Source organism: Nicotiana tabacum, chromosome 8 (genome assembly GCF_000715075.1).
Source record: "Nicotiana tabacum cultivar K326 chromosome 8, ASM71507v2, whole genome shotgun sequence".
NCBI classification, from domain to species: Eukaryota; Viridiplantae; Streptophyta; class Magnoliopsida; order Solanales; family Solanaceae; genus Nicotiana; species Nicotiana tabacum.
The window spans coordinates 114171924-114189239 of NC_134087.1; the positions used below are offsets into that span (position 1 = coordinate 114171924).

The 17316-nt window shown below is 39.3% G+C and overlaps 1 protein-coding gene across 2 annotated transcripts; it reads left to right on the plus strand.

The window, feature by feature from the left end:
* The first annotated feature begins 352 nt into the window (after positions 1–352).
* On the plus strand, positions 353–4910 carry LOC107781791 (uncharacterized). 2 transcript variants are annotated; one of them, XM_016602562.2, is made up of 6 exons: positions 353–1178; positions 1259–1497; positions 1946–2032; positions 2118–2234; positions 2340–2778; positions 4629–4910. In XM_016602562.2, the coding sequence occupies exons 2-5, from the start codon at positions 1297–1299 to the stop codon at positions 2739–2741; spliced, it is 807 nt and encodes a 268-aa protein (XP_016458048.1). In that variant the 5' UTR covers positions 353–1178; positions 1259–1296; the 3' UTR covers positions 2742–2778; positions 4629–4910. The 2 variants fall into 2 exon arrangements, with proteins under 2 accessions (XP_016458048.1, XP_016458049.1); XM_016602563.2 differs by having other exon boundaries at positions 360–1178; positions 1576–2032.
* The last annotated feature ends 12406 nt before the right edge of the window (positions 4911–17316 follow it).

Below are 17316 nucleotides of genomic sequence, written 5' to 3' on the forward strand. Positions count from 1 at the left end.
TTTGGTTTAATGACATTAGTCGAATTAAAAATACCAGAGGTAAATTCCGACCCCTAAATAATTTTGAGTTCACAGCACTCTAAATTCCTTTTTTCCCATTGAGGGCACTCAGAATTCTACAAAGGAAAAGATCACTTCTTTTCAAACTTTGAGCAATGCATCAATATTGTGAAAAACTCAATCAGAAAGGCATCTAACACATTTAATTGCGCCGATATAATGACATTGCATCTTACTGTTCTGGTAGACATATAAATCCACATAGATGTTACTGATTATATGGTTCAGAGTAGAACTTAACAGATAGCTTTCCAAAGGGAGGTTTCAAAAGAATGCTACTAACATTATTTGGGTGCATCTTGAATTCTAGAAACATCCATCAACTCAGAGACTTGCTTTGGCAATATAACATTCTTTGCACCTTACTTATCCCCAAAAAAAACAATTATTGCAGCTTCTCCTTGGATATTCTCTTCCTCACATTGTCTTTTTATCTAGTGTAAAAGTTTACTTTCAGATGCAAAACACCCAGATCAAACAAAAAAAATTCATTCTTCCTGAAGTCTAGACCATAATGACACTGTATTTTCGTGACGAGGCATTTGAACGAGCTTCCTAGGAAAATGAAATATTATGAAAAATGACCAGTTTTCTTTTATTTATACTTATGCTAACCTTTGTTTTCTTAAATTGACAGTTTTGAGATGACTATGTATCAAGAAGTGACTACAAGGAAAAACAAAAAAGAAACAAACTCATAGTATCTTCCAGCTGGATCACTTTCATCATTGGCAAAAGAAAAGTTTTCGTTGTTGACAACCAAAAGAGTTGTTCCAGCTAATTTTTCAAATAGACAAACAAAGCATCCAAGGTTAGGATCTCAAGTGCAAAAACCAGTGCGTCAATTACCACTTACCTCTCATGTACCACAAAAAGTCCAAAAATAAGTCCAACAAGTACCATTGGATTCTACTACTCCTGTAGCAACAAAAGGGCAAGAACAAGTGCATCGAGCAACACCACATTCTACAGCTTCTGCCGCACAAGCAGTATTGGAACAAGTGCAGCAAGTGTCGCAATATTCTACATCTTCTACAGCACAAGAGTATTGGAACAAGTGCCGCAAGTGTCGCAACATTCTGCCACTCATGAAGTAATTGAGCAATCTGAAGATCGAGGCAAGAATATATAGATTTCAGTCATAAATTCAATTAGCATTAGTGATTTGGTAATTATCTCTGGTTCGTAATTATTGCAGGCCCTTCCACTGTAAACTGGACAAGAGGAAGGACACAGATGCAAAGTGTACATGGTCGGAGTGAGCGAAAATTGATCATCCTAAGTGATTTGAACCAACCCATTGGTCCGACTGACGAAACTGTAAAAGAATTGGGCAGTTTCCTCGGTACACTAGCAAGAAATTCAACCTTTTGTCCTCTAAATATACATAATTGGAAGAAATTGAATACAAAAGAGGATATGTGGAAATATATCAAGGTTTGAAGTTTCATTATTTCAATTTTTAGTTGATAATATTTCATATTTTTGGTCTAACTTAAGTACACCAAACTATAGACAAAATATGACATTCATGATGATGGAAAAGAGTGGGTTTTTCAATCAATTCAAGATGCTTGGAGAAGGTATAAGTGTTGGTTGAAGAAAAACTACTATGAAGCCTATGCCAATGACGAACTTCGAATGGCAAAAAAGCCAACATATGTCTCAGAAGCTGAATTTAAGTACCTTCTTGAATACTGGAAGTCTGATAAAGTTTATCAGATAAGTTATAGACATAGTAAACTTGATTTTGGACAAAGAGAATGCGTAATTCTTTTTGAAGTTCATTCCTCAACTTGTCTTAGTGTCCAACACTCTTTAGAGTATCAAAATGCATAAGGTAGAAATGTATTAGATGCTTAACATAAAAGCTTACCTGTTGCAGCAAACTTCCAAAACTAATACTGAGAATCGAAAAAAGTTAAAGAATCCACACACTGCTGGCAAAACAGGTTTTGCTACAATCCGCGAGGTTCGGTATTTTCTCTTATTTTTCATTAATATGAACTTGTTAACCTTACTTGTGAAGATTTTTATTCTGACTTTTATGTGACTAGAAAAAAAGGAAGGAAACTTCTGAGGATCCGTCAAGTAAGGACATGTTTGTGGCTACAAGATCAAGAAAAACTGGCCGAGTATGCAAGGAATCATATGAAGATACAATGCACAAAATTGTACAAAGATTTCTACTTTAAAGCTTGTCTAGATTATCTTTTTGGTTCTTATTGTTACCTCAGTTTTATTTACTTGTATTTTCTTCTCTTAAATTTTATTTGTAGGCTGAAATGGAGCAAATACAAACTCAAGAAATTGAAGATGATAACCAATCAGTTGACGCATTTGCAACAGTCATGGGACCTGAACATCCAGGTCGCGTAAGATTGTATGAACGTGGGGTTACAAAGACTATCTTGAAACAAAAATCTGGAAATTCTGGACCCTCTTCAAAGACTACCGATGAGATAATGCAGCAAGAATTGGAGGAAATGGAAGAGAAAATGCAACAAAGGCTGCAGAAAAAGTTCGAGGAACAACAGGAAACTTGGCGGCAACATATTACACTTAATGTTGTTGCACAACTTCGGCATCTTAACCCAGATTTACGAGTTGATCCTAATATGCTAACATTCAGTGGTTGTTCACTCGGAGAAGCATCCTCTACACAACAAGCTGCAATTTGAACAATTAATCGTCCATCTGCTGGCAGTAATAATCAAGGTGTGTACTTAATTAATGTAAATTGTTGACAAATTGTTGATGTCGTTCTCTTTTTTCCTTCTTCTTTCACAGTTGACACATTGTTGCTGTCGTACTCTTTTTATTTCTGGAATTTAATATTAATAATTAGAATATTAGTGTGGAAATAACCACTTCTTGAAAGTGGATTGAGTCTGAACCTGTAGTTCAACGTGTTTCCAAAAGTTGACCAACTCTGATGCTTTAGATTTGTTTAATGGTTCATAGGTTGTTGCTGGAATCATAATTGTGATAATTTCAATAGCTAGAATCCTGAATTTGCTTATTAAGACTTAGGATATACTTATTTCCTATAGGTCAGCTTAGTTGGAAAATCTTCAGGAAATGAAGCTTAAATCTTCTAACCAAAATTAACTTGAAACTCTTCTCTTGTCCCAAATATAGAATTCAATACTAAATTGTATTTCAGAAGCCAACTTTTAGGTACATGGCAGAAACCTTATTATGCACTGTATGGATACTCTATCCTGCGAGTAACTTGAAACTATTGTGATCACGTGGGCAGTGCGGATGTCCCAAATATAGATTTCAATACTAATTGTATTCGAGAAGCCAACTTTTAGGTACAGGGCAGAAACCTTGCGATTCTGCTGTTATATATTTTGTTAGTCTTCTGAATTAGCTTAATGGAGTGACTTTTAGCTTTTGACCACAGCTTGTCCTATGGGAAGAACTTCAAGGTCAAAAGTTAAAAACATTTCCTATGGGGCAAGCAAGATATAATACTTGTTCTCCAACCTCCCTTTCAAGATCCTAAAAGAAGTAATGTCCCTTCCTAGTGCTATAAAAATCAAGAGGAATACATAATTTGGATTATCTCGACAGTGTGATTCCAATTGAAGATGATTGTTTTGGTTAGTAAGAGTTCAGTACATGATTTATTAGCAGAGTCTGAACAACTCTATGTGGTCCAATATTTGACCATATGCCCTTTTTTTCTTGGAAACCACCATTTCGTTGTTAAATTTATCTTGAATATTTTACTTTGTGATTATGTTACCTATCCTTATCCTCCTAGTCCTGTACTTGAGCAAATAAAATAATGCTCCCATATTGGAAAGAACTCTATTCAAAATGACATTTTGATATAACCAAGTTTTGCTTTCATTTACATAATAATAAACCTGTCTCTTAGACTTGTAAATAAAATTGCAATTCTAAATTACAATATGATTCATTTGAGTGCTGAAGTCATGTCTTAGGAAATTCCTTTTCGGGCCATGTACTACTGAAAACATGAAGGTTGTCAATGTACTTATGTGAACTATTCAGTTGTTGACAAATCCAAGTAGTAGAAATCATGTCTAGTACTTTATTTTCTCTCTAAAAAATCATGATAGTTTATATCGAGATGTCGTGCACTGTTTAGGCTTGCTTCATGTCAAATGGTTAAGACAAGTTTAGATATCATAAAACATAGGGATTTGACATGCTATCTGTTATTTGTGTTGGTATCGTCATCTTGATTAGAAATCTTAGGATTTTATATTTGTATGCAAAACTAGGATCTAGTGGCTGTTAGCATATTAGAAATTTGTTCTAGGACTTCACTGCCTATTTTTTAGTTCAGCTATATCTTATAATTCATGGTGGAGACAGTGTTACAGCGATGGAACTAATGAAGCATAATCTATAGATAAAAAAATAATTTTTGCCCGTGAACAATCATAAACAAGTCAGAAAGTTCTCTTTTTGGTTAATATTGTGTGTCTTATATTCTTAACTTCTATAAAAGACTTGACCTTTCATGTGTACTTCAGTTGTTAACTAGCATTTTAAGAGATAATGATCTTATTTGTCCTCTTTTATAGGTGGAGAAAATGAAGAAAGGGAAGATGAAAGCAATGGAGATCCTGCTTAAGAAGATTTTTGGATTGTTGCTGAAACTCTAAATGTTTTAGGATTCTTTTGTTATCAAACATTTTGAAACTTCTTTAACTTTTGGATAGTAAAACTTATGTACTTGGTTGTTAAACTTATGTACATGGGTTCTAATATTTTGCTTTCACAGAAACTATAACTATATATATATATATATATATATATATATATATATATAAATTATTGTGGGTTATAATGTAAATATTTATTTACAATCAGGGAGTATATTGTTGGTTCAATTAAACCGTTACAATAGCTTATCTCAACCGTTGCTATAGGTAACAAAAACTGTCTCAATTAACCATGTAAACTGTTGCTATGATAGGTAACCGTTGCAGTAGGTAATCTGAACCATTGCTATAGGCACTGTAAACCGTTGCGACAGATAATGCAAACCGTTGCGTTAGAGCCTATTAGATTGTTGTTACTGTAAACAACACGTAATAATAGTAACAAAACCGTTGCAAAAGCGGCCAAATATCGTTTTAATATCCTAACTTAACCGTTGCAATAGATTAAATAACCGTTACACAAACCTTTATTGCAACGCCTTTGAACCGTTCCAGTTGACAAAAAATACTCGTCGCAGTAGAATGTTAAGTAACCGTTGCGATAGATAGCCATATGGCAACGGTTGTCTCAACCGTTGCAGTAACCGTTGCAATAGAACTATGGCCATGCGACCTAGTGAGACGATCGAAAAAACGTTGCCATACCTCTATGGAAACGGTTTTCCTACATATCGCAACGGTTTTTCTTGCGTTGCCACAGGTTTATTTTCTAGTAGTGATGGTTAGCAAACGTAGTAGTAGTCCCTAAAAAAGGAAAAAACTGAAAATGTGTGTAGATTATAAAGATTTAAATAACACATGTCCCAAGGACTCTTTCCCTTTGACCAACATCTATCGCATAATCACTGCCACGGCTGGCCACGAGATCCTTAGTTTTCTCGATGCCTACTCCGGATACAACCAAATACGGATGAACCCGAATGATCAGGAAAAAACCTCCTTCATCACTAAGTATGGCACATACTGCTATAATGTGATGCCATTTGGAGTAAAAAATGCGGATGCCACTTACCAACGCCAAGTAAACCGGATGTTTGAAGAACAAATAGAGAAATTCATGGAAGTTTACATTGACAATATGCTGGTCAAGTCCCTGCGAGTAGAGGATCATTTAAAGCATTTGCAGGAAACCTTTAGTATAATGAAGAAGTACAACATGAAGCTGAATCTAGAGAAATGTGCGTTCGGAGTCGGATCAGGTAAATTTCTCGGGTTCATGGTATCCAACCGAGGAATCGAGATCAACCCCAACAAGATCAAAGCTATCGAGGATATCACGGTAGTGTACAACGTGAAGGTTGTGCAAAGGCTAACTAGGCACATTGCCACCCAGGGGTGATTCATATTAAGGTCCTCCGATAAGAGCCATCGATTTTTCTCATTACTGAAGAAGAAAGCTAACTTCACATGGACCCCGGAATGCCAACGGGTGTTGGAAGGTCGTGCAACATGCAAAGGCTAACTGGGCGCATTGCCACCCTGGGTGATTCATCTCAAGGTCCTCCGATAAGAGCCATCAATTTTTCTCGTTACTGAAGAAGAAAAATAACTTCACATGGACCCCGGAATGCCAACAGGCCTTGGAAGAACTCGAGCGATATCTATCAAGCCTGCCACTGCACTTGGCGGTATCAGAGATAACGGTAAGTGGAGTCCTAGTTCGGGAAGAGCAAGGTACGCAATTTCCAATTTATTATGTTAGCAAAACTCTAGGTGAGGCCGAAACTAGGTATCCTCACCTAGAAAAATTGGCGCTCCCTTTGCTAAGCGCCTCTAGGAAGCTAAAACCGTATTTTCAATGCCATCCTATATATGTTATGACAACATACCCATTGCAAAATATAATGCATAAAATCGAACTCTCGGGACGATTGTCCAAATGGGCCGTGGAAATTAGCGGGTACGATATTGAGTATCGACCCCAGACAGCCATTAAGGCTCAACTTTTGGCAGATTCCGTGGCCAACTTTATGTCGGCCCTGATATCCGAGGACAAAAGAGAGTTATTAGTAAACTTGGGGATATCTTTGGGAATCTGGACCCTCCTTATGGACGGCACCTCGAACGCAAACGGATCCGGACTTGGCATCATACCGAAGCCACCCAAAGGCAATATAGTTAGACAATTGATTAGAACTGTGAAATTGACTAATAATGAGGCCGAATATGAGGCCATGATTGTAGGTCTCGAACTGTCCAAAGGCTTGGGGCAGAGGTGATCGAAGCTAAGTGCAACTCCCTCCTCGTGGAGAACCAAGTTAATGGAACGTAAGAAGTTATAGAAGAACGAATGCAAAGGTACCTAGATAAGTTGCAGGTAACATTACATCAGTTCGAAGAGTGGACTTTGCAGCATGTACCTCTGGATCAAAATAGTGAGGCCGATGCCCTTGCGAACTTAGGGTTGTCAGTCGAAGACGTCGAGCTCAACTCGGATACAGTTGTACAACTCATGAGATCGATAGTAGAAGAAGGTAATACCGAAATAAACTTTACAAGTTTTACATGGGATTGGAGAAACAAATAGAATATTTGAAGATCGGGAAACTGCTCTCAGATCCAAAAGAATCGAGGACCCTGCGCACAAAGGCATCCCGATTCAACTTGTCTGAAGACGGAACCTTGTTCAGAAGAATGTTCAATGGCCCACTAGCAATATGTCTAGGACAAGGAGATACCGAGTACATTTTGAGGGAAGTCCACGAGGGCACCTGCAAAAATCATTCAGGACCCGAATCACTGGTTCGAAAGGTAATCAGAGCCAGCTATTACTGGATCGACATGGAAAAAGACACGAAGGGGTTCATTCGAAAATGTGATGAATGCCAAAGACATGCTCCGATGATTCACCAACCCGGGGAGCTGCTGCATTCGGTCTTGTCACCATGGACATTCATGAAGTGGAGAATGGACATCGTTGTCACTCTTCCATGGGCACCCGGTAAGGCTCAATTTATATTATTTTTGACTGACTATTTTTCTAAGTGTGTTGAAACTCAGGAATACGAGAAGGTCAGGGAGAAGGAAGTCATCGACTGCATTTGGGACCACATCATATGCTGGTTCGAAATGCCGTCCAAAAGCGTATGTGACCACGAGAAATAGTTTATCGGCAGCAAAGTGACCAAGTTTCTTGAGGATCATAAGATCAAAAGGATCCTGTCAATACCTTATCACCTTAATGGGAATGGACAAAACAAATTGACCAACAAAACCGTACTCCAAAACCTCAAAAAGAGGTTAACCGAAGCCAAAGGAAAACGGAAGAAAATCCTACCCGAAGTCCTATGGGCATACCGTATGACCTTAAAGTCTAGTATTGGGGCCACCCCGTTCTCATTGGTTTATGATGTCGAAGCTCTAATACCGGTCAAGGTCGGTGAACCAAGTATCAGATTTCGATATGCTACCAAGGAATCGAATGATGAGGCCATGAACACGAGCTTAGATATATTAGATGAAAGGCATGAAGTCGCCCTCGTTCGGTTGGATGCCCAAAAATAATGACTCGAAAGGTATTACAATCGAAGGGCCAACCTTAGACACTTTAATATCGGGGACTTAGTACTAAGGAAGGTCACACCAAATAGCATGAACCCGAACAAATTGAAGTTGGGGCCGAACTGGGAATGACCGTACCAAATTCTTAAGGTCACCAGAAAAGGATCGTACAAACTCGGGGCAATGAACGGTGAAAGGCTACCGAAAACCTAGATCATAACTCATTTGAAGCGATACTACTGCTAAGGTACATCCCCATTCATTTCCTTTTTACTTATTTTTGAACTAACACTTGCAGATAACCAACAAGAAGCGGTACCAATTTTGTAGGTCTGAAAGCACGCGTTGCACTCTTTTATTCTTGAACCGGTTTTCTCCAAAGTGGGTTTTTCGGCAAGGTTTTTAACAAGGCAACAGTAGATCGTGCAAACTTAGAATATAAGGCTGGCCATGAATCGGTGTTAAGGATTGCACCAATAGTATCCGAGGCTTCTCTTTATGATCAACCTCGAATACTGTGGGGTATCACCCTCGGATATTGAATTTAGCAAGGAAAGAAACTTTGTGATGCAAGGGTCTCGATAGGTTGGATTTATTGTAAGGGCCAAATGGTCAAATGAACCGTTGCCCGTATATATTTCTCGAGCCCTAGCATAAAGAATGCACGCATGTGTAACTATTTTACACAAGAATAAAAAGAAGTCTCTCCCTTGCAGATAAATATTATTTTCTTTTAAAAAAATTTCTTGCATTTCTCAAGGATTTTCTTACATCCGATCCCGTAAAGGTATCGAGCCCAAGGTCCATCTTAATCTGATTTTGAACAATCACTCTCACTCGGGGACTATCATCCGAAAATAAACTCGGATGGTCCGGTCCATCAGAGCTCGGGGGCATAAGACCTATCAGGCAACGCCCGAATCTTAAAGGCCACTGTCATTCCCACTCGGGGACTGTTATCCTAGGTAAACTCGGATAACTCGGGGCGACACCCGAACTAAAAAGGCCATGGCCAAATTAAAATGGCTCGGAGACGTCCGAGGACCCATAACAACAACAACAACAAGGCCTTAAAATTTCTAATTCGGTTCTAAAGGCTACCCTCAACAGACTATGACATATAAAATAGTCTAAGTACTTGGGGCAAAAAAAACTTTCGGTCTCATCGAACCCCCACAATGCCTTAAAATGAAATAAAGTTGAAGGCAAGGTTTCTTCGAGTTTTTGAACAAAACCTAACTATATCATGCTAAGGCATTTAGATCTTTGCAAATAAAAGTACATAAGGCAAAGTGATAAATCGAAAGCTGTTGAAGGGGAAAATCCTTATATTTATCATCAAAGTTCTTTTTACAAGGGCCAAATAGCCCGATGAATGTATTTTACAAAGGCCGAACAACCTCAACAAAAATACAAAAAACAAAAACATCTAAAGGCCTAATTGGCCTAGTCTTCGTCAAGGGCAAAATCGTCACCCTCGGGATCTTTGCCATCCTCAGACTCTCCCAAGTCTTCAGGCTCCTCATCGACTTTAGGATAGGCCAATTTATTAGCCTCGGTTTCAAGCTCTTTGGCGCTCTCAATCTTGGCTGATAAGTCAAAACCTCGAGCATGAATTTCCTCAAGGGCATCCCTTAGATATTGCCACTTAGCATGCTCGATGTTGTCTTTTACTCGAACTTGAGCCGCCTTGGCATCGGCCTTATAAACGGCCACCATCTCAATGACATCGACCTTAATTACTTTGGTCTCCGACTTGGCTGCCTCAAGCTCCGTGGCCAGATTTTCTCGATTAGTGATAGCCGAATTCAACTAGAACTGGAGCTCCTCGATCTTCTTAGCTTGCACCAAGGACTTCTCCTTTATACCTCGGAGCTGGACTTCTGCCAAAGTCAGTTGGGCCCGGACGGTCTCCGTTTCTGAGGCCAAGTGATCCACGTTTTTTTCCCATTCTTCGGCCTCAGCCTTTACCACATCTACCTCTTTCTGGAGCTAGCCGATCTGGTCAAGCTTCTGTTAGACCTGAGGGTTCGGACCGTTAATCACCATATCTGATTCGTCGTCACTATCTTCAAAAACTCTTGTTACCTGCTCAACCAGGTTGGCATGCTCTTTCCAAGCCATCTCTAACTCTTCCTGGAGGCTCTTATCCTCCCCTTCTCTTTGCTCACTGAGAAATTTGTAAGTATCTCTTTTCTCAGTGAGCCCTCGGATCTCAGCCTTGTACTGGTCCAGCTCTTCCCAATGGCAGAGGAATGTCTCGTAGTGGAGTACCGAGGCCTACAAACACAGATAAAAGAGTTATGATCACCTGCAGACTAATCTAAGTATAAACTAGAAATAATTAAGAAGTATTTGGAGTCACCCGATTTAACGCATGTTGAGCTTCATTGAACAGGCGGGGCACTCCACCTCATTCATCTTGTCCTGGTCCTCCTCCGTCACCAAGCATCGAAGATAACTAGCCACCCCTACGGGGCAGAAAGAACTCGGGCGTCTTCTAGGATGGACATAACAATCGACCTCTTCAGGTCAGGATTCGCACTTGGACCCGGGAATCGATTGACTAGTTTGGGACTTGAGGAAGGTCCACTCATCCCCGATTATGGACTCTTCCTCGGCATCGGTAAATCACTCAACCCGGTGATGTACTCGGTAATAGTAGAGTCTATGCCGTCAAAAAAGTTTTGAAAGGGGTCTACTGCCCATTGTGGCTCTTCGTTAGGCCATCCTTTCAACGTATGAGCCTCGGTAAAATAGGTTCGGTAAATAAAGGCGAACCGGAGAGGTCTATCACTTTAAGTACGCCCTTCGGGTCACTATTCGCTGTCCGAGAAAACCGGCTACGGCCTCATTATAGCCCTCCCTATCTCGAAGCAAAGTGTCCTCGCCCTCTTCTGGTTCAGAAGCTTCAGCTAAAGCTCTCTCATCGACCTCCCCGAGTCGAAGCAATTCAGTTTGCTCTCATCGGTTCGAAGGCCCCTCGTACCTCGAGACCTGACCGCACGTGGGCCACCAGTTCGGAGGTTTCTTCTTCTTATTCTGACTCATCCCTCAGCTGGTGGAGTAAGTCCGAAGAGGGCGCCCGAGCACTGGTTCTACCCTTAGATTTACGCACCAGACTTCTTTTTTTTTCTCTTCTTTTCCGAGCTAGATGAACTCTAGGCCCTCTTCCTTTTCTTTTCATCACTCTACCTTAGAGCAGGGGACTCGATGGGTACATCCTCGTCACCGGATGGAGGCCTCATAGAAACATCCTTGGAAAGACATGCAAAATAAAATGGAACAAATAAGAACTTGACGGCACGAGGAAAAAATCAAGTATTATTAACTAGATAAAGGAAACTCATTGTAAATGCCTAATTTTTATTTTTTCTTTTACATTATACTTTTGAATAATTATTTTGTGTTTGTTTGTAGATTTTTAGAATTAGAATTTTAGTTTAATTAGTTTGTTAAGGGGGTTAAGGGATTGGACTTTTCATTTTAAAGACGAAATTGGCCCAAATTTGGACAAAATTTGCGGCCCAGACCCGGTCCAGACTATTAGTTTGAGAGATGCCCCAAAACGGTATCGTTTTGGCAAGTGAAGTGAGATTAAATCTCATCCATTCAATCTCATTTGATAGAACGGCCCTTATCTATCTCTCTCCCTAGGTATATAATGCCTAAAATCCCCAAAAATTTGCCCCATTTTCCCCTTAATTCCTCTTTTCTTCCTCTCTCTTCTCTCTCTCCCAGGCCCTCTCCTTACCGCAACCTGCCGCCACCGGAAATTGCCCACCGGCGGCGGACCACCTTTAATCCACCCCTAATTCACACCATGGCCTCCCCTCACTTTCCTCTTTCCAAATCCACGAACCAAATCCCTTGAATCTCTCCCAAACTCCACTAATAAACCAAAATCCGAAACCCTAGCTCACTTTATTTTGTAAATTCGTCGAGTTTTAGGCTTCTCCTTTATAAATTACTTACATAGGCGTGTAGAGCTCCACATGATCTATCATCCTATATAGGTTTCACCCAAAAACTCCGACCAAAATCCGACAATCATCGCCACTACCACGACCACCCAAGACCATCACTGGCCCTTCGTTTTTAGACTATTTCCGGCCAAAAATATTTGTTTCTCTCTAGAACAATGCTAGAATTCATTGGTTCAACATGCGCCAGAAATAAACGCTTGTTTCAAGGTAGGGTAGTCACAGCTTGTTGTCCTTGGCATCTCATTACTACTCGAATTGGCGTTGATTCCTCTCGTGTGCTATATCTCTACTTCCATCTTCTTTTCTTTTTCTGTTTTTGCTTGTCATTAGGTTTAGGTTTCATTTAATTTCTCCGCTTGTTCTTCTTTATCCTTATAGATTCACTTGATCGTATATGTATTTCTGTACTAGTTCTATTAATGAGTCGTCTATCCTTAGGTTGTTTGGCTTAAACTTTGTTTAATCGTTTTAAGTGTAGTTACATATACGTACATTAGATTAGTATATATTACTCATGGTTTTTTTAATCAGAAACTATAGTCTATAATTAGTTTAGATTACTTAATCTTTGGTTTCTTTTAAACTAATGTTTGGCCTTTTAGGTCAAGTATGTTTAGTGTTTAGTCTAGTCTCGTTGCTGCATTTTTGTATTAACTTGTTTGCTTAGCCGTAAATAAAGCAATAGATTTGTTTGTGATTAGGTTTAAGCTCTGATTTTCAGGTTTAGTATTTCTAGTTTTGTCTATGTTTAAGCTAATTAGTTTAAGGCTTTAACTGCATGTTTTATTTATTTATAGTCATTAGATTCTTTTGTTAGTTTAATGGTTCAAGTCTAGTTATCCGATTTTGCACCTTCTAGTTAGAAGCAATAGTTTAGTTTGATATTGGTTTGTGAGGATAGTAGAATGCACTTGAGTGTAGGGACTTTGTTAGTTTATTTTTACTGTTCGGAGACTGTTGGGAGTGCAATACTCCAAAATTCTGTCCACAGTTGGTAGAGAAAACTGTTTCTTGGGTAGATTTTTGGTTTTGGATAGAGTTTCTGTCAAAAAAGCTATCATTTTGGATAGATTTTTTCGTAAAATAAAAATCTGCCCCAGCCCTTCCTCTCCTATATAAAGAGGAGTTCTTTCCTCACTTGAAGATCATCTCTACACATCTTTACACACTTTTCACAACTCTAAGAAAATTCCTTTAGCTGAAATATCAAAAGAAGTAAGCTGAAATTTGAGAGTTTTGATTTCTTTTTCCTTTGAAAGTCGCTGAGTTTCTGGGTCAATTTTCTGGATCATTTCGGGTTTCTTGTTGCTAGTTTGTTGTTGCTTGGAGCTGCTGGTTTGAAAGTCTGTCTTGTTCATTTCTTTGTTGCTTCTTGGCACTTTCTGCACACTAGGTAACCTTCTAAATTCTGTAATGCAGTTTTAACTCTAAGAATGAAAGATTTGAATGCTTTGAGTTGATTTCGTATTTCTTTAAGCATGTTATGAGTGACCTGGATACATCTGTATTGCAAAATAAAGGTAATGTTATATATGGCTTTTTGTGTGTGATGTGAATCTATGTGAGTTAAAGAGTGACTAAAATTAAAAGAAGAATGTTGCAGGTGCTAAGAATTCATGAAAAATGGTAAGCCAAGCATGATTGTATGAAACAAAGAAATTGTAATTGCAGTGTCGCTTTCTATTCCTGTTTGCTGCCTTTGTCTCAACAAGGCTACTGGGGTTTCTTTAGTTGAAATATTAAAGTGCACATAAAAGGTCCATCTCCTCTTTCTGATGCACAAATTAATGGTGTCTGGATTAAACTTTATGAATTTCCCTCGTGATGTCTCTTTTTGTTGGTCATTTCTTTTACAAACCATGTATATTTTATTTTAGCTTGCTGAAATTTTGTATTGAGAATGAGATCTTTAGGTAAATAAAAGGAAAATAAGGCATTAAATTCATCTAGACTTCAAGTTCTTTACTAGTATATTGTTTCATGCTCAAACTCTCCACTCTCATGTGTTCAAGTGCAAAATTGTGCACGACCTTTCTATGTTTATCATTTATACCAGTGTTTCCTTGACCTAGATTCATCTACCTGCTTGTTTCAACATGTGCTAGTATCTTTAATAAAAAGAGATATCAGTCCATGGGTAATTTTAAGAAAAGTTCACACTTAGGCCGAGATTAGAAAATGGTTAGGGAGAATGAATGGCTGTGAATCACTGCTAGTCCTAATGAATTTAATTTACTAGTCACGTGATGGCTTAGAAGAATATTCTTATGATTTTCGTTAGACATTTCATCCCCAAATCTTTCAACAATCATACTTAAATTAATTTAAGCGATAGGCAATTTTAGGCACGTTCCAAATGTAGGCCATGTGTTCATACACGATCCTTGGTCAACATTTAATCAACAAAATGGTCACCTGTGCATTCTCGCTCCTTGACCTTTGATTAATAAATTATGCTCTTCAGCAATTAATTGTATTTAAATCATGTGTACTGACACGTTCCTTGGTTTATGTCACGACCCAAAAACTAACCTGGTCATGATGGTGCCTATTGTGAAACTAGGCCAGCCAACATATTTCCAAATACTCCATATTTCATTTAAAACTTAAGAAAAATCATGATTTTAAAAGAAATCTGATTAAAGATATAAAGTAAAAGTCAAAACAAAGCGAAAAATACAAGTCCGACCTCGGTTGTCACTAAGTTATGAGCAAAATACTACAACTGTTTGAAATAGAAAACACTAAAATAGTCTGAGAATATCCAACAATTATACCAAGAGGAAGATAAGGAAGGAGAAGGCGGAAATGCGATCTCCAGGCAGCTACCTTGCTATCTCCAAGGAAAAATCCACCACTGAAATGATCAGCAACCGCTATCGTGACCCGAGATACCTGAATCTGCACACAAGGTGCAGGGGGTAACATGAGTACACCAACTCAGTAAGTAACAAGTCCAAACTATGGACTGACAGGTAGTGACGAACCAAACCTTAATAGGTAATATCAGTAAACTGTACAGAAAAGTAGACATGCTTGCAATTCAGTCAATAGCTCAACAGTATATAAATGCAGTCTGAATAGTACGGAGTATAAAGCTCAGGAAATCTCTATGTACCAATGCATAGATAGCATGATCAATGTTTCGTGTATCTCCACTCACATGTGCTCAACCACTCGGTATTGTATATAGCCATCTGGCCTAGGGAAGATCCATTCCGGAATATATAAATCACTGACCGCAGTCATCTAGTACCGAAGAAGGCCATTCCGGCCCTATGTAGAAGATCCATCTCCAGTTATAATACTTCAAACAAGATCCATGTCCAGGGAAGATCCATCCCTCAATATCATCAACTGCGCTCACTGGGGGTGTGTTACAGACTCCGGAGGGGCTCCTACAACCCAAGTGCTATCATAAACATCAACATAACCGCTGTAGCGTGCAGCCCGATCCCATATACTGTCACTCACAACCAGGCTCTCGACCTCACTCATTCACCACTCTCCAATCTCACACACACGGGCTCACAATGTCAGGGTACTAGCCCGAACAATGATATGATGTGTCAGATAACAATAATCAAGATTGAGGCATGATATATAATGCATGAACATGACTGAGTACAGAATATCAATGAAGATAATGATATGACAACAAGAAACGACCTCTTGGGTCTCAACAGTATCGGCGTAAAGCCGAACAAGATATCTAGCATGTTTTTCACAACACATTTACTACACCACATGATAGAAACACGGATATCAACAAGAAAGAGTTACTAAGAGGTGCCATGGAATGATCCAGGCCGCATTTCTCACGGTGCATGCCCACACGCCCATCACTTGGAATTTGCATCACCTCAATAGTAATCATAGAACACATAGTTCAGTGTTTTGAACCCTCAGAACCAAGTTTGGAAGCATTACTTACATCAAGCCAAGCCAAACTCTAGCCGCGATGCCCTTGCCCCTCGATTCGGCCTCCAAATGCCCCGAATCTAACCAAAATCAGAACCATAACATCAATATATGCTAGGGAAACAAAGCCAATGCGAAAATAATCAAATTGCATCAAAATTCCCGAAATTGGTCAAACCCGACCCCCGGGTCCATGTCTCTAAATCCGATTAAAATCACATCAACAGAATTCTTATCCTCCCACAAGTCCATACATACCAAAAACATCAAAATCATACCACAAATGACCCCTCAAAACCCCAATTTACACTCTCCAATTTCAAGCCCTAATTCTCCAATTTTTGGCTTTAAATTCCACTAATTTCATGTCTAATCAGTTAGAAATCACCATAGATTCGAGTATTGTGATAAAAAATCTTACCTCCAAGTGTTTCTCTTCGAATCCCTCTTCAATCCCTCTCAAAAGGCTTCAAAACCCGCCAAAATGGTGAGAAATGGCTAATAATCGCGAAGATGGCTATATATACATTCTGCCTAGATGATTTTCCTTAATTGCAATCGCGAGAAAACTATTGCGATCGCGAAGAACAAATTTTGTTGGCTCCAGAAATAATCTACGCAAACGCATCGATACTTATGCGGACGCAATGCTCTGGCCCTCACTCCTACGCAATCGCAGACCATTGAACGCGTTCGCGAAGAACAAACGCGTGGCCCCAGCTTTGGTCCACTTAACCTTACACGAACGCAACTTACCCCATGCATATGTGATGATTCATCTGATCAACCATCGCAATCGCAGACCTTAATACACGAACGCGAAGAAGGAACCTCTGCAACAAAACTGAAGGGAAATCTGCAACTCTCAAAACCACAAACTTGGTCGGATAACCTCCCGAAACTCACCCGAGGCCCTCAGGACCTCACCGAAGCATGCCAACACATCCCATAACATCATTCAAACTTGCTCCAACCTTTGGAACGCTCAAAACAACACCAAATCACCCTCGGATTCAAGCCTAAGGATTCCAAAACTTCCGAATTCGATCAAAAAGTCTATCAAACCTCGTCCGAATGACTTGAAATTTTGCACACACGTCACAAATGACATAACGGACCTACTCCAATTTACAAAATTC

Coding starts and splice junctions, on each gene's coding strand:
- LOC107781791 (XM_016602562.2), top strand. CDS start 1,297: ATGCAAAGTGTACATGGTCGGAGTGAGCGAAAATTGATCATCCTAAGT. Junction 1,498..1,945: donor ATATGTGGAAATATATCAAG/GTTTGAAGTTTC, acceptor TACCTGTTGCAG/CAAACTTCCAAAACTAATAC. Junction 2,033..2,117: donor GTTTTGCTACAATCCGCGAG/GTTCGGTATTTT, acceptor TTATGTGACTAG/AAAAAAAGGAAGGAAACTTC.